Raw genomic sequence first — 21,100 nt, forward strand, 5'->3', positions numbered from 1 at the left:
ATAATCAAAATAAAGTGTGCAAGAGAAGACAGCTGGAGGGGGGAAGAAAGAGAAAGGAAAATAAAAAATCATATCCAAGACAGCCTCTTCCCCCAACTAAATTAAAAAAAAAAAATCTTAGTGAGCTAAACTAAACTAAACCAGGGTTCACAATTTCCTTAGCCAGGTAGAGAAATTAATCTGCCAACTGTGAAAAAACTGTTTTTCAGTTAGAATGGGCAGCCATGGTTTTCTTTTCTGAAAAACATGGACAAATTCCAAATGTGAACACAAGGAAATGGTATAATGAGTCTGTGAAGTAAGAAAGAACTTCCTTTTAAAAAGTGAAATTTGTTCAAGGCTAGGGTTTTGTTGATACTGTTTTCTCTTATAAAGATTTAGGTTATAGGTTATTGTAAAAGAAAGCTACATTTTCAGACCCCTTCTTAAGGAACTCTCTCATCTGAATCCTACAATGTCTCTGTAAAGAAGAAGTCTTAAGAGAATTTTTTTTTAAAACACAAATCATTAGGATTGTAGTAATAAGGTCACACAGACCATATCCCATCTCTTCTGACACCATTAGACAATACAGCATGAGAGGGAGAAAATGAACTCATTTAAAAATTAACTGTAATCTGACAGTTGTGAAATTCCTCTGCTTAAGAAAAATGGAAGTTTTGAGGATGGGGGTTTGAAGGCAATAGAGGCCCTTATAGGTGGTGTTTCTCTCCTTCCTGGCACATGCAGGCTTGGGTGTGAATTACTGGGAAAGGAAAAGTCTTCACATCTGTTAAGTGGGAGATTGTTCCAGGCAGCATAATGTTTCTGTGAGCAAATACAAGTTTTTTCAGTTAAAGCCCCTGATTTGAATATTTTAGTTACCAAGAAACTGAGAAATGTTTCATTTGTCATACATCCTATTTATGAAGTGCTGTATTGTGCTGTTAGCTAGTAGGGTTCAGTTCAGTGCAGCGTTTAATGAGAACTGTCTCTGTGCCTGCCCTGGGGATGCAAAAGTTAAAAAAAGGTATGAAACTTGCTCTCAGTTTTTTTTTTTTAATAAATTTATTTATTTATTTGTTTATTTATGGCTGCGTTGGGTCTTCGTTGCGGTGCGAGGGCTTCTCATTGCAGTGACTTCTCTTGTTGCGGAGCACAGGCTCTAGGCGCATGGGCTTCAGTAATTGTGGCATATGGGCTCAGTAGTTGTGGCTCGTGGGCTCTGGAGCACAGGCTCAGTAGTTGTGGCGCACAGGCTTAGTTGCTCCATGGCACGTGGGATCTTCCCGGACCAGGGCTTAAACCCGTGTCCCCTGCCTTGGCAGGCGATTCTTAACCACTGCGCCACCAGGGAAGTCCCGCTTTCAGTTTTAATGAGGAAAACATTCACTCATTCAGTAGTTTATCAAGAAATGCTAATTAAGTGCCTACAAAGTGTTGGGTGTTCTTTGGCGATCCTTACTTGAAAAGTATCTCTACCGTCCTTGAACTAATAGCCTCATGTGTATTTTTCAAGTTATGGATAATAACTCATGAATGGACCTTGAAATAATTTAGTGGAACAAAATGAGTTTAAGAAAAATAAAGTGGAATGGAGTAGAAAATAAAGTGGAATAGAGTAGAAAACCTAATGTAGTAAGGTTAAGTTTACTTTGTGAAACTTTTTTTTTAAATTTACTATTCTTCCTTTCATAAATTCATTCTTTGATATCTGTGGTGCACATTGCTATCTTTTTCCTTTTTTTTTATCAAGAGTAATAACTACTATTTTTATAAAAATGATACCTGGCCAATATGAATTCAAGTAATATAGTTAAATTGAAACAAGCAAAGTATCACATGTTCCCAAACTGGCCACCCAGAAATAACTGGGGTTAACATTTGGCTAACATCATTCCAGGCATCTGTTTGTGCTGGTAAAAGGATGGGTAGATAGGCATAATTTTGCTTGGATGTATCACATTTATTTTTCCCACTGAACTTCATCAACATTGTTTCATTTTCTTCTGATGCTGATTAGTGTCAAGAAGTGTAAGGCCAGCTGGTTTTTTTTATCCTCTTGTTTGTGTTTTGAGTTTTCTTTCTTTCCTCTCTCCCTCCCTCCCTCTCTCCCCCCTTTCTTTCCTTTCCTTTCCTTTTCTTTCTTTTTTTTCTCTGTTTCATTTTTCTATCCAGAAAGCCTAAGAAATCTTTCTTTACTCATCTCAGAATTTCAGATATAAGCTTCCTGGAGGCAAGGATTTTCATCTGATTTGTTCACTGCTGTATCTCCAGGTCTAGAGTAGTTCATAGCACAGAGTAAATATGGAATATCTGTCACACGACTGAATGCATGTACTGTGTTGTGTATAAGGCATATTTCTTACTAGATCCTCATTCAGAATATGTCTGAAAAATGATATTCTAGTGGGTCATCACCAGACATCAACAGACTGTGAAAATGCAGATGTTTATTAGAATGCATATATGAACAAAGCAGTGTGTGCCTAGAGGAGGCAGGGAAGGCTTCATGGAGGAGGTGGGCTCCTAGAGCTCACTTTTGAAGGAGTTGCAGTGTACAGGATCCCAAAGATAATCTAGATGTAAGGAATAACATGTATCAAGAAGTGAAGGAGCATGACCTATTTTTAAAAATTCAGGTGTTTTGGCATTGTGGACTTTGCAAAGTATTGGAGTCAGAGAGAAGTTCATGGAGATGAGACTGGACAGGTTTCTGGGGGACCAGGGCATGGTGGGCTTCACTTATTTATATGGCAAATTGAGCATTTACTATATGTTAGGCACTGTACTAGGGATATGAGCATGAGAAAAAGAGCTGATTCCTGCTCTCAGGAAGCTTAAGAATCTAGTAACATTATAGTATATTATGGTATGTGTTATGATGAGTGTTCTTGATCTTAGAGGGGGTACAAATAAATAGCATCCCTCTTCTCCCGTCTGAAAAACCAGAGTAAAGATGGAGGCCAAAGTATCACTTGTTACAGTTTGGTATTAGAGCCAATGCTAACTGGATTTCCTGAATTAGGCAGACTTATCATCTGAGGAGGAACATTTGCTTTCTGAGGGCAGCTAGCTCCCAAGAGGGAGAAGGTTTAAGAAGGACTTCTCATGCCCAATTATTCTCTCAAAATTTGATGGTCAGATAAACCATTTCCAGGGGGACAGGGTGACTAAGGGGGCAAAAAGAAGCCTGGAGTTAAACTAACTCAGCTTCCCTCCTGGAGGGAAATGAAACATCAGGATTAGGGAAGAAACATTTCCCATCCACAGTGGGAGAAGTGTACAGTTTTAAGGAGTATAGGGGCTTCCCTGGTGGCACAGTGGTTAAGAATCCACCTGCCAATGCAGGGAACACAGGTTCGAGCCCTGGTCTGGGAAGATCCCACATGCCACGGAGCAACTAAGCCCGTGCGCCAAAACTACTGAGCCTGTGCTCTAGAACCTGTGAGCCACAACTACTGAAGCCCACTCACCTAGAGCCCGTGCTCTGCAACAAGAGAAGCCACCGCAACGAGAAGCCCGTGCACTGCACCAAAGAGTATATCCCACTTGCCGCAATTAGAGAAAGCCCGTGTGCAGCAATGAAGACCCAATGCAGCCAAAAATAAAATAAATAAATAAATTAAAAAAAATCACTTTAAGGAGTATAATTTTTGGGTTTTACATATAAGCTGGGACCTGAAGGATTAGTAGAAGTCAGTCAGGGGGAGGAGTAAGAGTAAGAAAGTTCTAGGCAGGAGAGTGGCCTATGTGAAGGCCCAGACTAGATTATAGGTAGCAAGTAAGGAGGCAGGTGGTGAGAGACAGGCTAGGAGCAGCCTGTGAGCCACATTAAGGAGTGACAGCTTTGTCCTGAAGGCCTGGGAATAGGGGTGAGAATGGAGGCAACCTGGGTAATCTTCTCTCCAGATGAGAGGCCATGGTGGCTTCAACTTAGGGATGGCAGTACATGAGAGACTTGAAGTCTGGTGATATTTAGTACATGAGAGACTTGAAGTCTGGTGATATTTAAGAGATATATTGAGAGGTCTTGGTGATTGTTTGGTGGTAGGGGGTGAGGAAGGAAGATTGGGCCATGCTGAGGAGGTGAATGGCACCATCAGAATTGTGAGCAGGAAAGTAATATCATCAGGTGAGACTTGAGATGGGGATACTAGAGTGCAAGTAAAAGTGATAAGGGTCTGAACTAAGGGTGGTTGTTGGAGCTATTGAGGACTAAAATGAACTGAACTTAGTGGTTTGGGTATGTGGTGTGAGATGAAGCCCAGATTCCTATTTTTGACCCCTGAGCTAAGGGAAAGGCTACTCTCTGAGAGAGAGCATTTATGAGAGGGAGCCAGAGGGAAGAGAGGGGTAAGTGATATATCTTGAACATGTTAAAGGGCCTCTAGGACTTCCAAGCTGGTATACAGATAATTTGATTAAGTTATAGGGGTGGCGGTGAGAATAATTCTGTCGGGAATGTTAGAGAAGCCTCAGCCTTGAATGATGAATGTTGAGTGATGGTGGGGATCAATTTGTTGTTGTTTTTTTTTTTTTTTTTTGGTGGGGATCAATTTGTATAAAGGTAGAGAGGTAGAAACAATTTGTGTTTGGGGAACCTTGCATATTTTGTTTTTTTGAGTGTAAATTTCAAGGGGGAACAGCAGAGGGAGATGAGGCTGGAGAGATGGACAAGAGCCAGGTCATAATGACTTGCTGTGCTCGGTGAAGCTAAGGAATCTGGACTTTATGCAGGGAGTCACTGAAGGATCTTAAGGGTAGAAGTACCATGAGCAGGTTTGCAGTACTCTGGAGTGCAGCATTGCAGATATGTTGGGGTAAAGGGAGACTGGAGGACAGAAACCACATAATGGATGATGTAGCATAGGCCCTTAGTATTTGTGAATGATGGAAGATAGGGACCTTTGAACTCAGGCAGTGGACGGAGAGTAAGGATACTGACTGGGGAGGTAAAATACATGGGACTTGGAGAGGGATGGAATATATTAGGTGAAGAGAGAGGATGTGAAGGAGTCACTGGAGGGACTCACATGGATGAATGGTAGCCTCAGAGCTCAAATATTAATGTGAAGAAATTTCAAAACAAACTCCCTTCCAAAACTATAAAGCTAACTTCGTAATGTTAAAAAAAATCTAGATCTCAGATTATTCCCCACAGGTCATTAAAAAGCACATCAAAAAAGGAGGGGAATTCTAAAGTTAGCCAGGGTTTCCTAGAGCTCATATTAGAAGGCATTTCACTGGTGTTTGGCAACACTTAGTTTTTAAAGAAAATTCCAGGTAGAAAATAATCAGCAATCTTAGCTGTCCTATATTCTCTTCCTAAGATGATAACTTACTTTGAGATTAGAAATGCCTGCGTAAATATAAGTAAGTGAAGAGTAAGGGGACAGCTATACTTTGATCCCTTCCAGCATGGGGAAACTCCCACATTGCATTGCATTGCATCTAAAACAGTGATAGAACTGTAGGCTTTCACAATTTGTGAAATGATGTTGCTGTTTACCTTTAGCCCTGATTTATTTTATTCTCTGTGCTTCAAAATTGTATTTCCAACTGCAGATTAGATATCTCCACCTGAATAGTCCACAGGCATCCCAGGTGAAACATTTCTAATACAGAACTGGTTATCTTCAGTTCTCCACCTTGAATCTTTTCGTGTCAGCCCAGTCATTTCAGTAACAGCATCACTCCACATGCAGCTATTTAAACTAGAAAACTCTGTCATCTTCAGCTCTTCCCTTCTTGCTCACCATTTCCAGTTGGTTGGCTTCTGAGTTCAGGCTAATCAACATGTTAAATATGTGTGGTAAATGTTGTCTTGATTTCTGCTGTCCTCATTATTTCTCACTTAGGCTAATGCCTTTTGTCTGACTCATATCTATTTCCTTCTAGCTCACAGTTAAATCTTATTCTTTCCAAAACACAAAGGCAATGCAAAAAGTAGCAGAGATATTGAGGTGAAGGTGAGAGAAGTGGAAAAGGCTCTGCCCGCCAAATGGCCTTGATCAAATGGAGAGACCTCTTTGTCTGCTTTTAGTGAAATAGGTCAGTGTGTGCTGAGGTTGGACTTTGAGGCAAGAAGAAATAATTGGATCAGGCAATATTAGGTACAATAGTAATTCACTATATCCTCATTTTCTGGGACCTTCCCATCTGCAAGTAATTTTATTCGCTAACTTCTTACCCCTTCTATGATGGCATCCAGTCTAAATCATCATCTCTTGCCTGACCTGGTATAAAAACATTATACTTACTCTCCCTGCTTCCAGTCTTGCCTCCTACATTGCATTCTCAACTTAGTAGCCAGAACAATTCTCTAAAAACTTAAGGCAGCTCATGTCAATCCGCTGCTCAAAACTTTGGAGAGTTTCCCACTTGACTTGAGTATAATTGTAAGTCCACGTAGTGATTGACTCAGCCTGTGTGATCCAGTCCCCTTTACCTCATTGACCTCACCTCCTGTCCCTCTTTCTCTTCCCTCCTTCTACTTCAGCCACACTGGCCCTCTGACTCTTCTTAATGTGCTAGGCATGCTTCCTTCTCAGGGCCTTTGCTTTTAGTTTTCCGTCTGCCTGAAAGGACCATGCAACTCATCCCCTCACTCCCTTTAGGTCTTTGCTCAGATGTCACCTCGGTGAGACCTTTGCTGACCACTCTATTTAAAATAGCAACACTCTACCCATATTCTATGCCTTATCTTATCAGCAACATATTAGCTTTTAATATACTCTATATTTAACTTAATTTATCTTCCCTCCCCCCCAAAGATAATCTCTCTGAGGGTAGAATATTGTATCTTTTTTGCTCACTGCTGTATTTCCATTGCCTAGAACAGTGTCTGGGGCATAGCAAATGCTCAGTAAAAACATGCTAAAGATAAATAAAATGAGTTAACACTATAATCATAATATCATGTTTATCTCTAATACTTCTTCATACAAGCAAATTCCCAAATCAGAACAAACCCTTTTCAAGGGTTTGTTATGCTATGTTGTAACCTGTTACATTGTAGACACTTATTAGGAATTTTTATTTCAAATGTGATTATTTTTACCTTTATAACCTTTCCTCTATGAGGTTGAGAAAATGCTTTAAAATAATAAGAAAAGAAAGTTTATATGCAAATATCTTGCTTAATTTATCTTTCATAAAGTACCAGGTAAAATTCCCTATACAAATCAATACTAAATAAATAAAAATTCATTTTAGTGCTTTTGGGAAATTAGAACACATTTTTTCATTATTACTAGGTAATGATAAACTCACCAGCCTACTTGTGCAAATTTCCTGATTCATCATCTTAATGTAATAGTTCTGGAGTTGGTGGCAGCCTTAAGTAAAACTGCCATTTATGCAGAGAAAGATTATTGTAAGTTGCTTAGATTATCATGCTTTGGCAAAAGGATACCAAAAAATGCTTTGTCAACATGAAGGTAAATGAAATATAATGACCAGCATGGAGGATTACCAGATTTGCAAATTTATCTTTAACAATTATTTTATACATGTTTTCAAATTTTATCTTTCACTAACTTTTTCCCCTGGTTAAAAAATCAAATCATATTTATTGAATAGGTTTTGAAATTACTAAGAACCAATCAAACTAACAAAAAGAACAAATAATCTTCCATTATCCCATCACCTAGACATACATAATAACTGTGAAAGGTAATGAATGGACTCTGAAGTCAGACACATCTTCGATTTGAGTCTTTACTACTTATTATTATTTGTCTTTAAAAATTAGTTACTTGACCTTTCTGTGCTTCAGTTTTCTCATCTATAAAATGGGAGTAACAATAGAATTTACCTTATAGGGTTGTTGAAAGTCCTTTGTAGACCTGGCACATGGTAAATATTGAATCTACTACTAACTGTTGTTATTTTCTTCTAGTCTTTTTTCTTAGTATATATTTTTATTTATAGTTAAGAACATCCTGTATATTTCTTTTTTTACTTAGCATCATATTTTTTTTTGGGGGGGCGGGGGGGTGGATGGTTTTATTATGCAGATTGCCTCTTCTTCCTCTTCGGGGGGATGGAGAGGTCCCATTTGAGAGATTACCCCATTGATTCTGAGCAGAAAATTCCAAACTGATTAAGATTACATTTCTGAGGAAGGTTGAAACTGCAGTTAGGTTAGGTATTTTTTTTTTTTTTTTTTTACAAGAGATAAATAGACTGACACCAAGCATTGTACATGGATGACCACAACAAAAGCAACAATGATTGCAATTACCAAACATGAAACACACTCATACTATGTCATAATATTGACATTCAGTCCAGTAATCCTCCACTGTAACAGCTCCTTTACTTTGCAGTGAAAATTGATTTGTATATTCTTTGCCTCTGAGTCCTTGTGGGATTTTTTTTTTTTTAATTCAAACAAAGTCACAAAAATTATACTCATCCCCATCAGTTCACTCAGTCCCATGTAATTAATTTTTTTTTCATCTTGATCTTTTGTTAGCACTTTTATGAGTTCATCAGTTTTTCATTAGAGTTCTGAAAATGCTTATTCATTCAGTTCAGCAGTACAGTCAGTTACCAGAAACCTGTACTTGTCAGAGTCTTTTCCATGAATTTCCTGAAGATGAAACCCTTTTATAGGAACATATTTACAAAAGCATCAGAATACACCCAGAACTGTCTGTAAATGACAAAAGACTTTAAAATGACCATGGTTAAAGATTTGATGAAAGTTCATAATAATACAGTTGACAAGAAAATTAGTTATTTCTGAGATATAACTTTTAAAGTAATAACTAGGATTATGACTTATAACATTATACCAGAACATATAAGATTTTTAGAAATTTCATGTAATGCCTGAAACATTTATATTAACATATTTCCATATAAATAACCCAATGAAAGTTTAGTATTAGTTGTTTTGTTTGTTTGTTTTTTTATACTGCAGGTTCTTATTACTCATCAGTTTTATACACATCAGTGTATACATGTCAATCCCAATTGCCCAATTCAGCACACCACCATCCCCACCCCACCGCAGTTTTCCCCCCTTGGTGTCCATATGTCTGTTCTCTACATCTGTGTCTCAACTTCTGCCCTGCAAACCGGCTCATCTGTACCATTTTTCTAGGTTCCACATACATGCGTTAATATACAATATTTGTTTTCCTCTTTCTGACTTACTTCACTCTGTATGACAGTCTCTAGATCCATCCACGTCTCAACAAATGACTCAATTTCGTTCCTTTTTATGGCAGAGTAATCTTCCATTGTATATATGTACCACAACTTCTTTATCCATTCGTCTGTTGATGGGCATTTAGATTGCTTCCATGACCTGGCTATTGTAAATAGTGCTGCAATGAACATTCGGGTGCATGTGTCTTTTTGAATTATGTTTTTTTCTGGGTATATGCCCAGTAGTGGGATTGCTGGGTCATATGGTAATTCTATTTTTAGTTTTTTAAGGAACCTCCATATTGTTCTCCATAGTGGCTGTATCAATTTACATTCCCACCAACAGTGCAAGAGGGTTCCCTTTTCTCCACACCCTCTCCAGCATTTGTTGTTTGTAGATTTTCTGATGATGCCCATTCTAACTGGTGTGAGGTGATACCTCATTGTAGTTTTGATTTGCATTTCTCTAATAATTAGTGATGTTGAGCATCTTTTCATGTGCTTCGTGGCCGTCTGTATGTCTTCTTTGGAGAAATGTCTATTTAGGTCTTCTGCCCATTTTTGGATTGGGGTGTTTGTTTCTTTAATATTGAGCTGAATGAGCTGTTTATATATTTTGGAGATTAATCCTTTGTCTGTTGATTCGTTTGCAAATATTTTCTCCCATTCTGAGGGTTGTCTTTTCGTCTTGTTTATGGTTTCCTTTGCTGTGAAAAAGCTTTTAAGTTTCATTAGGTCCCATTTGTTTATTTTTGTTTTTATTTCCATTACTCTAGGAGGTGGATCAAAAAAGATCTTGCTGTGATTTATGTCAAAGAGTGTTCTTCCTATGTTTTCCTCTAAGAGTTTTATAGTATAGTGTCCAGTCTTACATTTAGGTCTTTAATCCATTTTGAGTTTATTTTTGTGTATGGTGTTAGGGAGTATTCTAATTTCATTCTTTTATATGTAGCTGTCCAGGTTTCCCAGCACCACTTATTGAAGAGACTGTCTTTTCTCCATTGTATATCTTTGCCTCCTTTGTCATAGATTAGTTGACCATAGGTGCGTGGGTTTATCTCTGGGCTTTCTATCTTGTTCCATTGATCTATGTTTCTGTTTTTGTGCCAGTACCATATTGTCTTGATTACTGTAGCTTTGTAGTACAGTCTGAAGTCAGGGAGGCTGATTCCTCCAGCTCCGTTTTTTTCCCTCAAGACTGCTTTGGCTATTCGGGGTTTTTTGTGTCTCCATACAAATTTTAAGATGATTTGTTCTAGCTCCGTAAAAAATGCCATTGGTAATTTGATAGGGATTGCATTGAATCTGTAGATTGCTTTGGGTAGTATAGTCATTTTCACAATGTTGATTCTTCCAATCCAAGAACATGGTATATCTCTCCATCTGTTGGTATCATCTTTAATTTCTTTCATCAGTGTCTCATAGTTTTCTGCATACAGGTCTTTTGTCTCCCTAGGTAGTTTTATTCCTAGGTGTTTAATTCTTTTTGTTGCAGTGGTAAATGGGAGTGCTTCCTTAACTTCTCTTTCAGATTTTTCATCATTAGTGTGTAGGAATGCAAGAGATTTCTGTGCATTAATTTTGTATCCTGCTACTCTACTGAATTCATTGATTCACTGTAGTAGTTTTCTGGTGGCATCTTTAGAATTCTCTATGTATAGTATCATGTCATCTGCAAACAGTGAGAGTTTTACTTCTTCTTTTCCAATTTGTATTCCTTTTATTTCTTTTTCTTCTCTGATTGCTGTGGCTAAGACTTCCAAAACTATGTGGAATAATAGTGGTGAGAGTGGACATCCTTGTCTTGTTCCTGATCTTAGAGGAAATGCTTTCAGTTTTTCACCATTGAGAATGATGTTTGCTGTGGGTTTGTCATATATGGCCTTTATTATGTTGAGGTAGGTTCCCTCTCTTCCCCCTTTCTGGAGAGTTTTTATCATAAATGGGTGTTGAATTTTGTCAAAAGCTTTTTCTGCATCTATTGAGATGGTCATATGGTTTTTATTCTTCAATTTGTTAATATGGTGTATCACATTGATTGATTTGCATATATTGAAGAATCCTTGCATCCCTGGGATAAATCCCACTTGATCGTGGTGTATGATCCTTTTAAGTGTTGTTGGATTCTGTTTGCTAGTATTTTGTTGAGGATTTTTGCATCTATATTCATCAGTGATATTGGTCTGTAATTTTCTTTTTTTGTAGTGTCTTTGTCTGGTTTTGGTATCAGGGTGATGGTGGCCTCATAGAATGATTTTGGGAGTGTTCCTTCCTCTGCAATTTTTTGGAAGAGTTTGAGAAGGATAGGTGTTAGCTCTTCTCTAAATGTTTGATAGAATTCACCTGTGAAGCCATCTGGTCCTGGACTTTTGTTTGTTGGAAGATTTTTAATCACAGTTTCAATTTCATTACTTGTGATTGGTCTGTTCATTTTTCTGCTTCTTCCTGGTTCAGATTTGGAAGGTTATACCTTTCTAAGAATTTGTCCATTTCTTCCAGGTTGTCCATTTTATTGGCATAAAGTTGCTTGTAGTAGTCTCTTAGGATGCTTTGTATTTCTGTGGTGTCTGTTGTAACTTCTCCCTTTCCATTTCTGATTTTATTGATTTGAGTCCTATCCCTCTTTTTCTTGATGAGTCTGGCTAATGGCTTATCAATTTTGTTTATCTTCTCAAAGAACCAGCTTTTAGTTTTATTGCTCTTTGCTATTGTTTTCTTCGTTTCTATTTCATTTATTTCCCCTCTGATCTTTATGATTTCTTTCCTTCTGGTAACTTTGGGTTTTGTTTGTTCTTCTTTCTCTAGTTTCTTTAGGTGTAAGGTTAGATTGTTTACTTGAGATTTTTCTTGTTTCTTTAGGTAGGCTTGTATAGCTATAAACTTCCCTCTTAGAATTGCTTTTGCTGCATCCCATTGATTTTGGGTCGTCGTGTTTTCATTGTCATTTGTCTCTAGGTATTTTTTGATTTCCTCTTTGATTTCTTCAGTGATCTCTTGGTTATTTAGTAACATATTGTTTAGCCTCCATGTGTTTGTGTTTTTTACATTTTTTTCCCTGGAAGTCATTTCTAATCTCATAGCGTTGTGTTCAGAAAAGATACTTGATATGATTTCAATTTTCTTAAATTTACTGAGGCTTGATTTGTGCCCCAAGAAGTGATCTATCCTGGAGAATGTTCCGTGCGCACTTGAGAAGAACGTGTAATCTGCTGTTTTTGGATGGAAAGTCCTATAAATAACAATTAAATCTATCTGGTCTATTGTGTCATTTAAAGCTTCTCTTTCCTTATTTACTTTCATTTTGGATGATCTGTCCATTGGTGTAAGTGAGGTGTTAAAGTCCCCCACTATTATTGTGTTACTGTCAATTTCCTCTTTTATAGCTGTTAGCAGTTGCCTTATGTATTGAGGTGCTCCTATGTTGGATGCCTATATATTTATAATTGTTATATCTTCTTCTTGGATTGATCCCTTGATCATTATGTAGTGTCCTTCCTTGTCTCTTGTAACATTCTTTATTTTAATGTCTATTTTATCTGATATGAATATAGCTACTCCAGCTTTCTTTTGATTTCCATTTGCATGGAATATCTTTTTCCATCCCCTCACTTTCAGTCTGTATGTGTCCCTAGGTCTAAAGTGGGTCTCTTGTAGACAGCATATGTATGGGTCTTGTTTTTGTATCCATTCAGCAAGCCTGTGTCTTTTGGCTGGAGCATTTAATCCATTCACGTTTAAGGTAAATATCGATATGTATGTTTCTATGACCATTTTCTTAATTGTTTTGGGTTTGTTTTTGTAGGTCCTTTTCTTCTCTTGTGTTTCCCACTTAGAGAAGTTCCTTTAGCATTTGTTGTAGAGCTGGTTTGGTGGTGCTGAATTCTCTTAGCTTTTGCTTGTGTGTAAAGCTTTTGATTTCTCCATCAAATCTAAATGAGATCCTTGCCAGGTAGAGTAATCTTGGTTGTAGATTCTTCCCTTTCATCACTTTAAGTATATCATGCCACACCCTTCTGGCTTGTAGAGTTTCTGCTGAGAAATCAGCTGTTAACCTTATGGGAGTTCCCTTGTATGGTATTTGTTTTTTTTCCCTTGCTGCTTTCAATAATTTTTCTTTGTCTTTAATTTTTGCCACTTTGATTACTATGTGTCTCCTTGTGCTTCTCCTTGGGTTTATCCGGTATGGGACTCTCTGCGCTTCCTGGACTTGGGTGGCTATTTCCTTTCCCTTGTTAGTGAAGTTTTCGACTATAATTTCTTCAAATATTTTCTCTGGTCCTTTCTCTCTCTCTTCTCCTTCTGGGACCCCTATAATGCGAATGTTGTTGCATTTAGTGTTGTCCCAGAGGTCTCTTAGGCTGTATTCATGTCTTTTCTTTCTTTTTTCTTTATTCTGTTCCGCAGCAGTGAATTCAACCATTCTGTCTTCCAGGTCACTTATCCATTCTTCTGCCTCAGTTATTCTACTATTGATTCCTTCTAGTGTAGTTTTCATTTCAGTTATTGTATTGGTCATCTCTGTTTGTTTGTTCTTTAATTCTTCTATGTCATTGTTAATCATTTCTTGCATCTTCTCGATCTTTGCCTCCATTCTTATTCTGAGGTCCTGGATCATCTTCACTATCATTATTTTGAATTCTTTTTCTGGAAGGTTGCCTATCTCCACTTCATTTAGTTGTTTTTCTGGGTTTTTTTCTTGTTCCTTCATCTGGTATATAGTCCTCTGCCTTTTCATCTTGTCTGTCTTTCTGTAAATGTGGTTTTTGTTCCACAGGCTGCAGGATTGTAGTTTTTCTTGCTTCTGCTGTCTGCCCTCTGGTGGTTGAGGCTATCTGAGAGGCTTGATGGGAGGCTCTGGTGGTGGGTAGAGCTGACTGTTCCTGTGGCGGTCAGAGCTCCGTAAAACTTTAATCCACTTGACTGTTGATGGGTGGGTCTGGGTTCCCTCCCTGTTGGTTGTTTTGCCCGAGGCAACCCAACACAGGAGCCTACCCGGGCTCTTTGGTGGGGCTAATGGCAGACTCTGGGAGGGCTCACGCCAAGGAGTACTTCCCAGAACCTCCGCTGCCAGTGTCCTTGTCCCCACGGTGAAACAGAGCCAGCCCCCACCTCTGCAGGAGACCCCCCAACACCAGCAGGTATGTCTGGTTCAGTCTCCCCCAGGGTCACTGCTCCTTCCCCTGGGTCCCGATGCACACACTATTTTGTGTGCGCCCTCCAAGAGTGGGGTCTCTGTTTCCCCCAGTCCTGTCGACGTCCTGCAATCAATTCCCACTAGGCTTCAGAGTCTGATTCTCTAGGAATTCCTCCTCCCGTTGCCGGACCCTCAGGTTGGGAAGCCTGACGTGGGGCTCAGAACCTTCACTCCAGTGGGTGGACTTCTGTGGTATAAGTGCTCACCAGTCTGTGAGTCACCCACCCAGCAGTTATGGGATTTGATTTTACTCTGATTGCGCCCCTCCTACTGTCTCACTTTGGCTTCTCCTCTGTCCTTGGATGTGGGGTATCCTCCTTGGTGAAGTCCAGTGTCTTCCTGTCGATGATTGTCCAGCAGCCAGTTGTGATTCTGGTGCTCTCACAAGAGGGAGTGAGAGCACGTCCTTCTACTCCGCCATCTTGGTTAATCCTTAGGTTCTTAGCGTCATATTATAAGCATTTTGTTGTTCAATTTCTAGTTGATGAATAGCCTTATCCTAAATCAGTGACCTCATTTCTATTTCCTTAGGGTAAATTTTATATATCTCAGAACAACTAATGGCAGCCCATTTAACTTATAAGAGTGCTCTAGCAGGAAATTATCGATTCTGGAGTTTTAATCTTATAACCATAACCTGATGGGGAATATCAGATACCTGACTGATGTGATCATTAAACTCAGTAGGAGCTCAGTGAGTAGAGAGAGGCAGTATGCAAGGTCGTTATAATCTTGGTTTTGCAAGTTGGGCAACATACTTAACGTCTCTGGGCCCCTCCTGAACAATGGGGTAAAAATAATACCTATCTCATGGAGTGGTGAAGATTAGTTTCTAATCCTGATAAATGGTAAACCTTAATGAATATTAGCTCTTTATTGTTTGTTATTATGGTTAACACTTAAAAGTTTGTTTTCATAATTAAAAGTGAGAGAATAGCAGTGATTTTGACAAGTAATATGAGAGTAAGCTGTAAAATGTAAGAGGGCAGTATAAATATTTTTCAGTTGAAAATGGTTTGATTTTTTCCCCCCATTTTAAATATAACAAATATTTTTATCTGTTCTAAATTTGTTATCCAGAAGACAACATGGGAAGAGGCATTTGGTTTAATAAATCTTATAAAGGACTTTTTATAATTTCCTTCAGTGATTCCAAGATGGAATGTGATTTTTATCCAAATTATTCTTGTTAAAAGACAAAAATGCTTTATGTAAGTTTTTTTGAAGTTAAATTTAAGCTAAACACGTAAACTAATAATGCTAGCATTTATAGAGTGCTTTCTGTGTGCTACACAATTTTCTAGGTTTATTATTCATATTAACTCATGAAATCCTTATAATGTCTTATGAGGAAGGTTCTATTATTATCTCCAATTATAGAAGAAACTGAGGCAAAAAGAGATTAAGTAACTTGCTGAAGGTTATATGACTAGGGAGAAAATTCTGCCCTGTGTAGTCTAGCTCCAAAGCCCATGCTTTTAACCACTCTACTATGTTACTTAACATTCCAACAGAAAAAGAATAAAAATTGATTAAATACAGTACCAATATGTTTACAGTGAGTTTGTGTTGATCCAAGAGTTTGATTAATATTGAAGAGTATGTTTTAAAAAATTCATATCTTTTGTGGGAATACAAGTATGCAAATTTCAATTCATTTTTTTCTTTTAGTTTTTTAGGTATGGAACAAAAATATTATATCAAAACAATGAAGATTTTCAGTCTAAATTCTTTCCACCCTTTCAAAAAGTGATGCTACCACCAAATAGTTTTCAAGGAAAAGTAGCATTCATTACTGGGGGAGGTACTGGCCTTGGTAAAGGAATGACAACTCATCTGTCCATTCTGGGTGCACAGTGTGTGATAGCCAGCCGGTAAGTCAGTCTCAGCAAGTTGCCTCGCAAGAGTCTATTGCTGAATAATTCTGTGCCACAATATTGAAAACACTATTTGCCAGAGCTGTTTGATTTGCGTCGTAATCGTCTATGAAATATCCTTTAGATTATTTAACTAAATCTCCTTGGAAAAAGTCAGTTATAATTTGTGATGATAGGGCTTCCCTTGTGGCACAGTGGTTAAGAATCCGCCTGCTAATGCAGGGGACACGGGTTCGAACCCTGGTCTGGGAAGATCCCACATGCCGCAGAGCAGCTAAGCCCGAGTGCCACACTACTGAGCCTGTGCGCTAGAGCCCACGAGCCACAACTACTGAAGCCTGCGTGCCACAACTACTGAAGCCCGCGCACCTAGAGCCCATGCTCTGCAACCAGAGAAGCCACAGCAATGAGAAGCCCGTGCACCACAACGAAGAGTAGCCCCGGCTCGCTGCAACTGGAGAAAGTCCGTGCACAGCAATGAAGACCCAATGCAGCCAAAATAAATAAATTAATTAATTAATTTAAAAAAATAATTTGTGATGATAGAAATAATTGATTATGGAACTGATGATATATATATTTCACAAATTCAGTGATTGAATTTTTTCTGTATATGAAGTTAAAAAGTACTATATTGAGGCTGCTTTGTTTTCAGTGAGAGTGATTAAAATTACTGATTCAGTGGATAGTTAAACTTGTACCAGGATAATGGATATAATGCTTCCATTTTCTATAAGATGGGCAGATATTTCAAAACAGCTGTTGTGATGAATGTAGGGAGGGTGAGACCATGTGGAAAGAATTTCTTATTTAGGCATGTCCCGGTACCTTATAACTATGTAAGTCTAGAGGTTTAGAGACTGGTCAAAAAAATCTACCCCTTCTTCCAATTTTGAATAGTGTACAATTTTTAAGTAGGCTAAGTAGTAACCTGAATGACAAGTCACTATAATTTACAGGGGGCAAAAGGAATTCTTTCAGATGTTGTCTTTAATGCAAATTGGCCAGAACATTTTTTTTCATGTTGTAATGTGTTTAAGAGTGTTAAAATATTATTTTCTTTGTAACAGTACATAATTTACATTGTTTATTTTTTTGTGTTTCTCTCAAGAGCATAAGATTCTGACTATATATAGTTGTCCAGACCCATCAATTTGATCTAAAATCTACTAATGTAGATTTTATACATAACATAGTTTTTTTATAGTTTAACATAAGCTTACATCATTCCAGGAATGTATTTTCCTTCTAAAGCAGGCTTGGGCAAGGAAATACATAGAAATGAATATAATTAAGGAAATAATTTAAAATCTATGAGTAGATATAAAATAACTGGCTTAGAAGTAATTCAAAAAACTAGTGTCACATATATGAAAATTGCTTAAATTTAACTTCTAGAAAATAAATGCATTCAAACTAACTTGTCTATAGATATAGCTTTTCTATTGTCTTAAAAATTCATGTCATTAAGCTGTAGATTCTCTTTTTTAATTTATGAAATTAAAAAGAAAAATATAACATGAAGTTATTTCAAAACTCATGTAAAGTACGATGTGTTTATTTCTAGAAAAATTGATGCTCTGAAAGCAACTGCAGAACAAATTTCTTCTCAAACTGGAAATAAGGTACCTTAAAAACAGTTGCTTAAATCAGATTTAGGAATTATAGCATGCTTAAGTAATTTACTCATGCTTATGGATTAGGAAGTCTGAAAAAATAGGGTTCTTTTTTCCTCTTTGTTGTTTTGCAGGTTCATGCAATTCAGTGTGATGTGAGGGATCCTGGTATGGTGCAAAGCACTGTGTTAGAGCTGATCAAAGTCATAGGACATCCTGATGTAAGTGTAATGGTGATGAGGCGAAAGTATGAGGCCTTTGATGTTGATATCACCTACCAAGATGTATTAAGGAAATAAAATATTGATGTGAGCAAGTGCTGTGTTAAGAAGCATCTATTTTCCATCGCTAGCAAAAAGCTAGCTCTGTTTAAATCAGGGAATAGATTAGGTGGACTGCTACACCATTTCCTTTCAGGAGTACTTAAAAAATACACTTACAATCATATAGAACAAACTTGATTTCACGTTATTTAATAAGATTATGAAATAAGAGCAGTTATCCAAGAGCACAATATCTAGTTTAAATGATTCATGCTCTTTGCTTTTTTTAAATAACTTTTGGTTATCTCTGTCAGTGGAGGAGAATAATACAAACAAGAAAACCTACAAAAAAACTCTGGATTTCTTCTTGTAAGACTTGAGATATGCATGGGTATTTTGCTTTTGTTTGGTTCACATATTGGGAAGAAACCATTTCTTCCAGTAGTCTCAAAGAGAGCACTTTTCTATGTTAAAGATATTTTCAGACAGACCAATAATATATTAATATATATTGTATATATATTATATTAATATATTGTATTATTGGTGGAATAATAATATTCCACCGATAATAAGTGGAATCTTTATTGATATTGAAGAAGCAGGTCATCAACCAAGAATTTCATTAGCTAAATTAAGCCAAAATGATACCAGAAATTAAAGGCATTTTAATGAAGATTTCTTGAAATAAAGTATAGTCACATGGTAGATATGCTTAATCTATATTTATTTTTTTAATAATAGACTCTACCCTAATTTTGAGATGAGGATTAGAATTCTAAAATTTGGTAAATAATAATAGGAAATTTTCACAGGCTCAAAAAAGGTAAAACTGAACCAAATCTCATGGTATTTTTTCATAGCAGACTGTGAACTTTAGCTTTATTATATTATTTGGATTTATAAGTTTCAGAAATAAAAGCCCTTTAGGGAAAGTATTCTTCCTCATCTAAGTTTCTGTAACTTGCCTTAATCATTTATTAGATTGTGATAAACAATGCAGCAGGGAATTTTATTTCTCCTACTGAAAGACTGTCTCCTAATGCTTGGAAGACCATAACTGACATAGTTCTAAATGGCACAGCCTTTGTGACACTAGAAATTGGAAAGCAACTAATCAAAGCACAGAAAGGTATGTATATTTATTCTTTACATGTTTATTGGATCCCTACTTGTGCAGGTTCTGTGCTAAGCCCTGGGATATGTAAAAACATCAATGACAGTGTCTATTCTTGTACAACTCATAATCTAGTGGGGAAGAAAGATACTTAAGTAGTTACCATATGCACTTAAATAGTTACCATATGCTGTGATCTAAGCTATATTAAATGTTATGTTTCAAGTGCATTGGAAATTCAGAGAAAGAAATAACTAACTCTCCCTAGGGGTGATTATCATGTTGAGGAACAGAATGCAATTTTAGCTGAATTTTCAAAGATCTAGACATGGAGAAGGGGGAAGGAAAGGAAATGTAAATGTCCATGGGAAGAAGCTTGGTGTGGGAAAAGCAGAAGGGTTTAGGGACTGGTTACAGATGGGGAGGGAGATTAGTGGGAGATGATTATGGGAGGTGGGTTGGGTGTAATTGGGAAAGTTCCCAATACCAAAATGGGGAATTCGATGTTAATTTTGAGGAAATGGGGAATTATTTCCTTATGGCTTTTTCTTGAAGGTGTCTCATAAAGAATGTGACTTGATTAGAAAGGTTAGTGGGAACAATGTGGGGGCTAGAAAAGATTAGAGAGATCATTTAGGAGGGTCTTATTTTCCTTTTGTTAGGATAGATGGCATGGAGGATAAATTAGGAGATATTTAGAAGATAAGATCAATAGGCCTTACTGATTAGGTGAGAGAGTTTTTAGTTGGAGTGGATAGTTTAGATGATGATGACATCAATGAGAAAACTGGAAGGAGAGTAGATTCAGAATGTACTAGAACATTTTTGTTTAGTACTATAGGAACAGACTTCTTTAGAAAAGTTCATACAATATAAGTAGTGAATATATTTGTAATGTATTTATGTGGGTATATACATATATGTCTAGAACCAGTGTACATTTATTCATTTAACAGAAACTTACTGATTTTTGTGTACCAGGCCCTGTGCTGCATGCCCACATGACAGGTGACTAAGACACTGTCCCTGAGCAGGTTGTGGTTGGGACTTGAAGGATGGGGGTATTTTCTCAGAGAGGTTGGAGAGTATTCTGAACCAGGACAAGGAGGAAGAATCCTTGTGTTCCTTGAAGGATGTCCTCTGGGGCTTGAGGGGAATGGCATGGAGCTGACCAGTTTCCTTCTGTTGGTTCAAAGCCTTTGCCTTATTAGATTCAATTTCTTCTTCTTTACAGTGTGGATAATTCTCAAATCAGCTTGAGAAAGGATGTAGGAACAGACAGAAGGATGCTAGAGAGGCACTAGCTTTTTTTCTATGCATGTGCTAATAACTTCCATCTTTTCTCCATGCACTCATTGAAATTGAAACCCCAGGTCACTCATTCCCATTACAGCAAAGTGGATATGATTGAAATTTGGAATTTACATAATTTTTTTTAAAAGGGTGGATGATTGGGAAGGGAGACAGAGAAGTGTGGGCTGACTTCTCTCTCTTCTCTGTTCTAGGATCCTTCTATCTCTTCTCACTCGGCCTCTGTCTGATTTTCTCTCTCCATACCTCTTACTCATTTCTCTATTTGTTTCTCTCTGTCTGTCTGTCTGTCTCTTTCTCTCTCTCTGTCAACTCTTCACTTTTGCTTCTGTTTCTTTCTTCATCTTGGTCTCTCTCTCCACTTGGTGTTTCTCTGCCTTGTCTCTTTTATTTCATCCCCTGCCCATCTGTGTTACTCTTGATTTCTGTCTGACTCTCCCTTCTTTTCTCATTATTGTCATTCATTTTAACATAGACTTTGATCTATTTTTATTCATCACATTGGTTACAATTCTATGGGCTTCATTAAAAATACATTAGCTAAGACTTCTTAAAAGATGGAGCCAGTTTTTCTTCTTCCA

At 37.4% G+C, this 21,100-nt stretch overlaps 1 protein-coding gene across 1 annotated transcript in view; it reads left to right on the forward strand.

Annotated features, from left to right (window-relative positions):
* DECR1 (2,4-dienoyl-CoA reductase 1) overlaps positions 1-21,100 on the forward strand; it is a 72,826-nt gene that overhangs the window by 744 nt on the left and 50,982 nt on the right. The window contains exons 2-5 of the mRNA XM_082434044.1: positions 16,007-16,209; positions 17,780-17,837; positions 17,963-18,049; positions 19,076-19,223. Of these exons, the coding sequence (XP_082290170.1) occupies positions 16,007-16,209; positions 17,780-17,837; positions 17,963-18,049; positions 19,076-19,223 (496 nt within the window). The remainder of the gene's footprint in view (positions 1-16,006; positions 16,210-17,779; positions 17,838-17,962; positions 18,050-19,075; positions 19,224-21,100) is intronic.

The sequence above is a fragment of the Balaenoptera physalus genome, assembly GCF_965194825.1.
Source record: "Balaenoptera physalus genome assembly, chromosome: 17".
In the NCBI taxonomy this organism is placed as follows: Eukaryota; Metazoa; Chordata; class Mammalia; order Artiodactyla; family Balaenopteridae; genus Balaenoptera; species Balaenoptera physalus.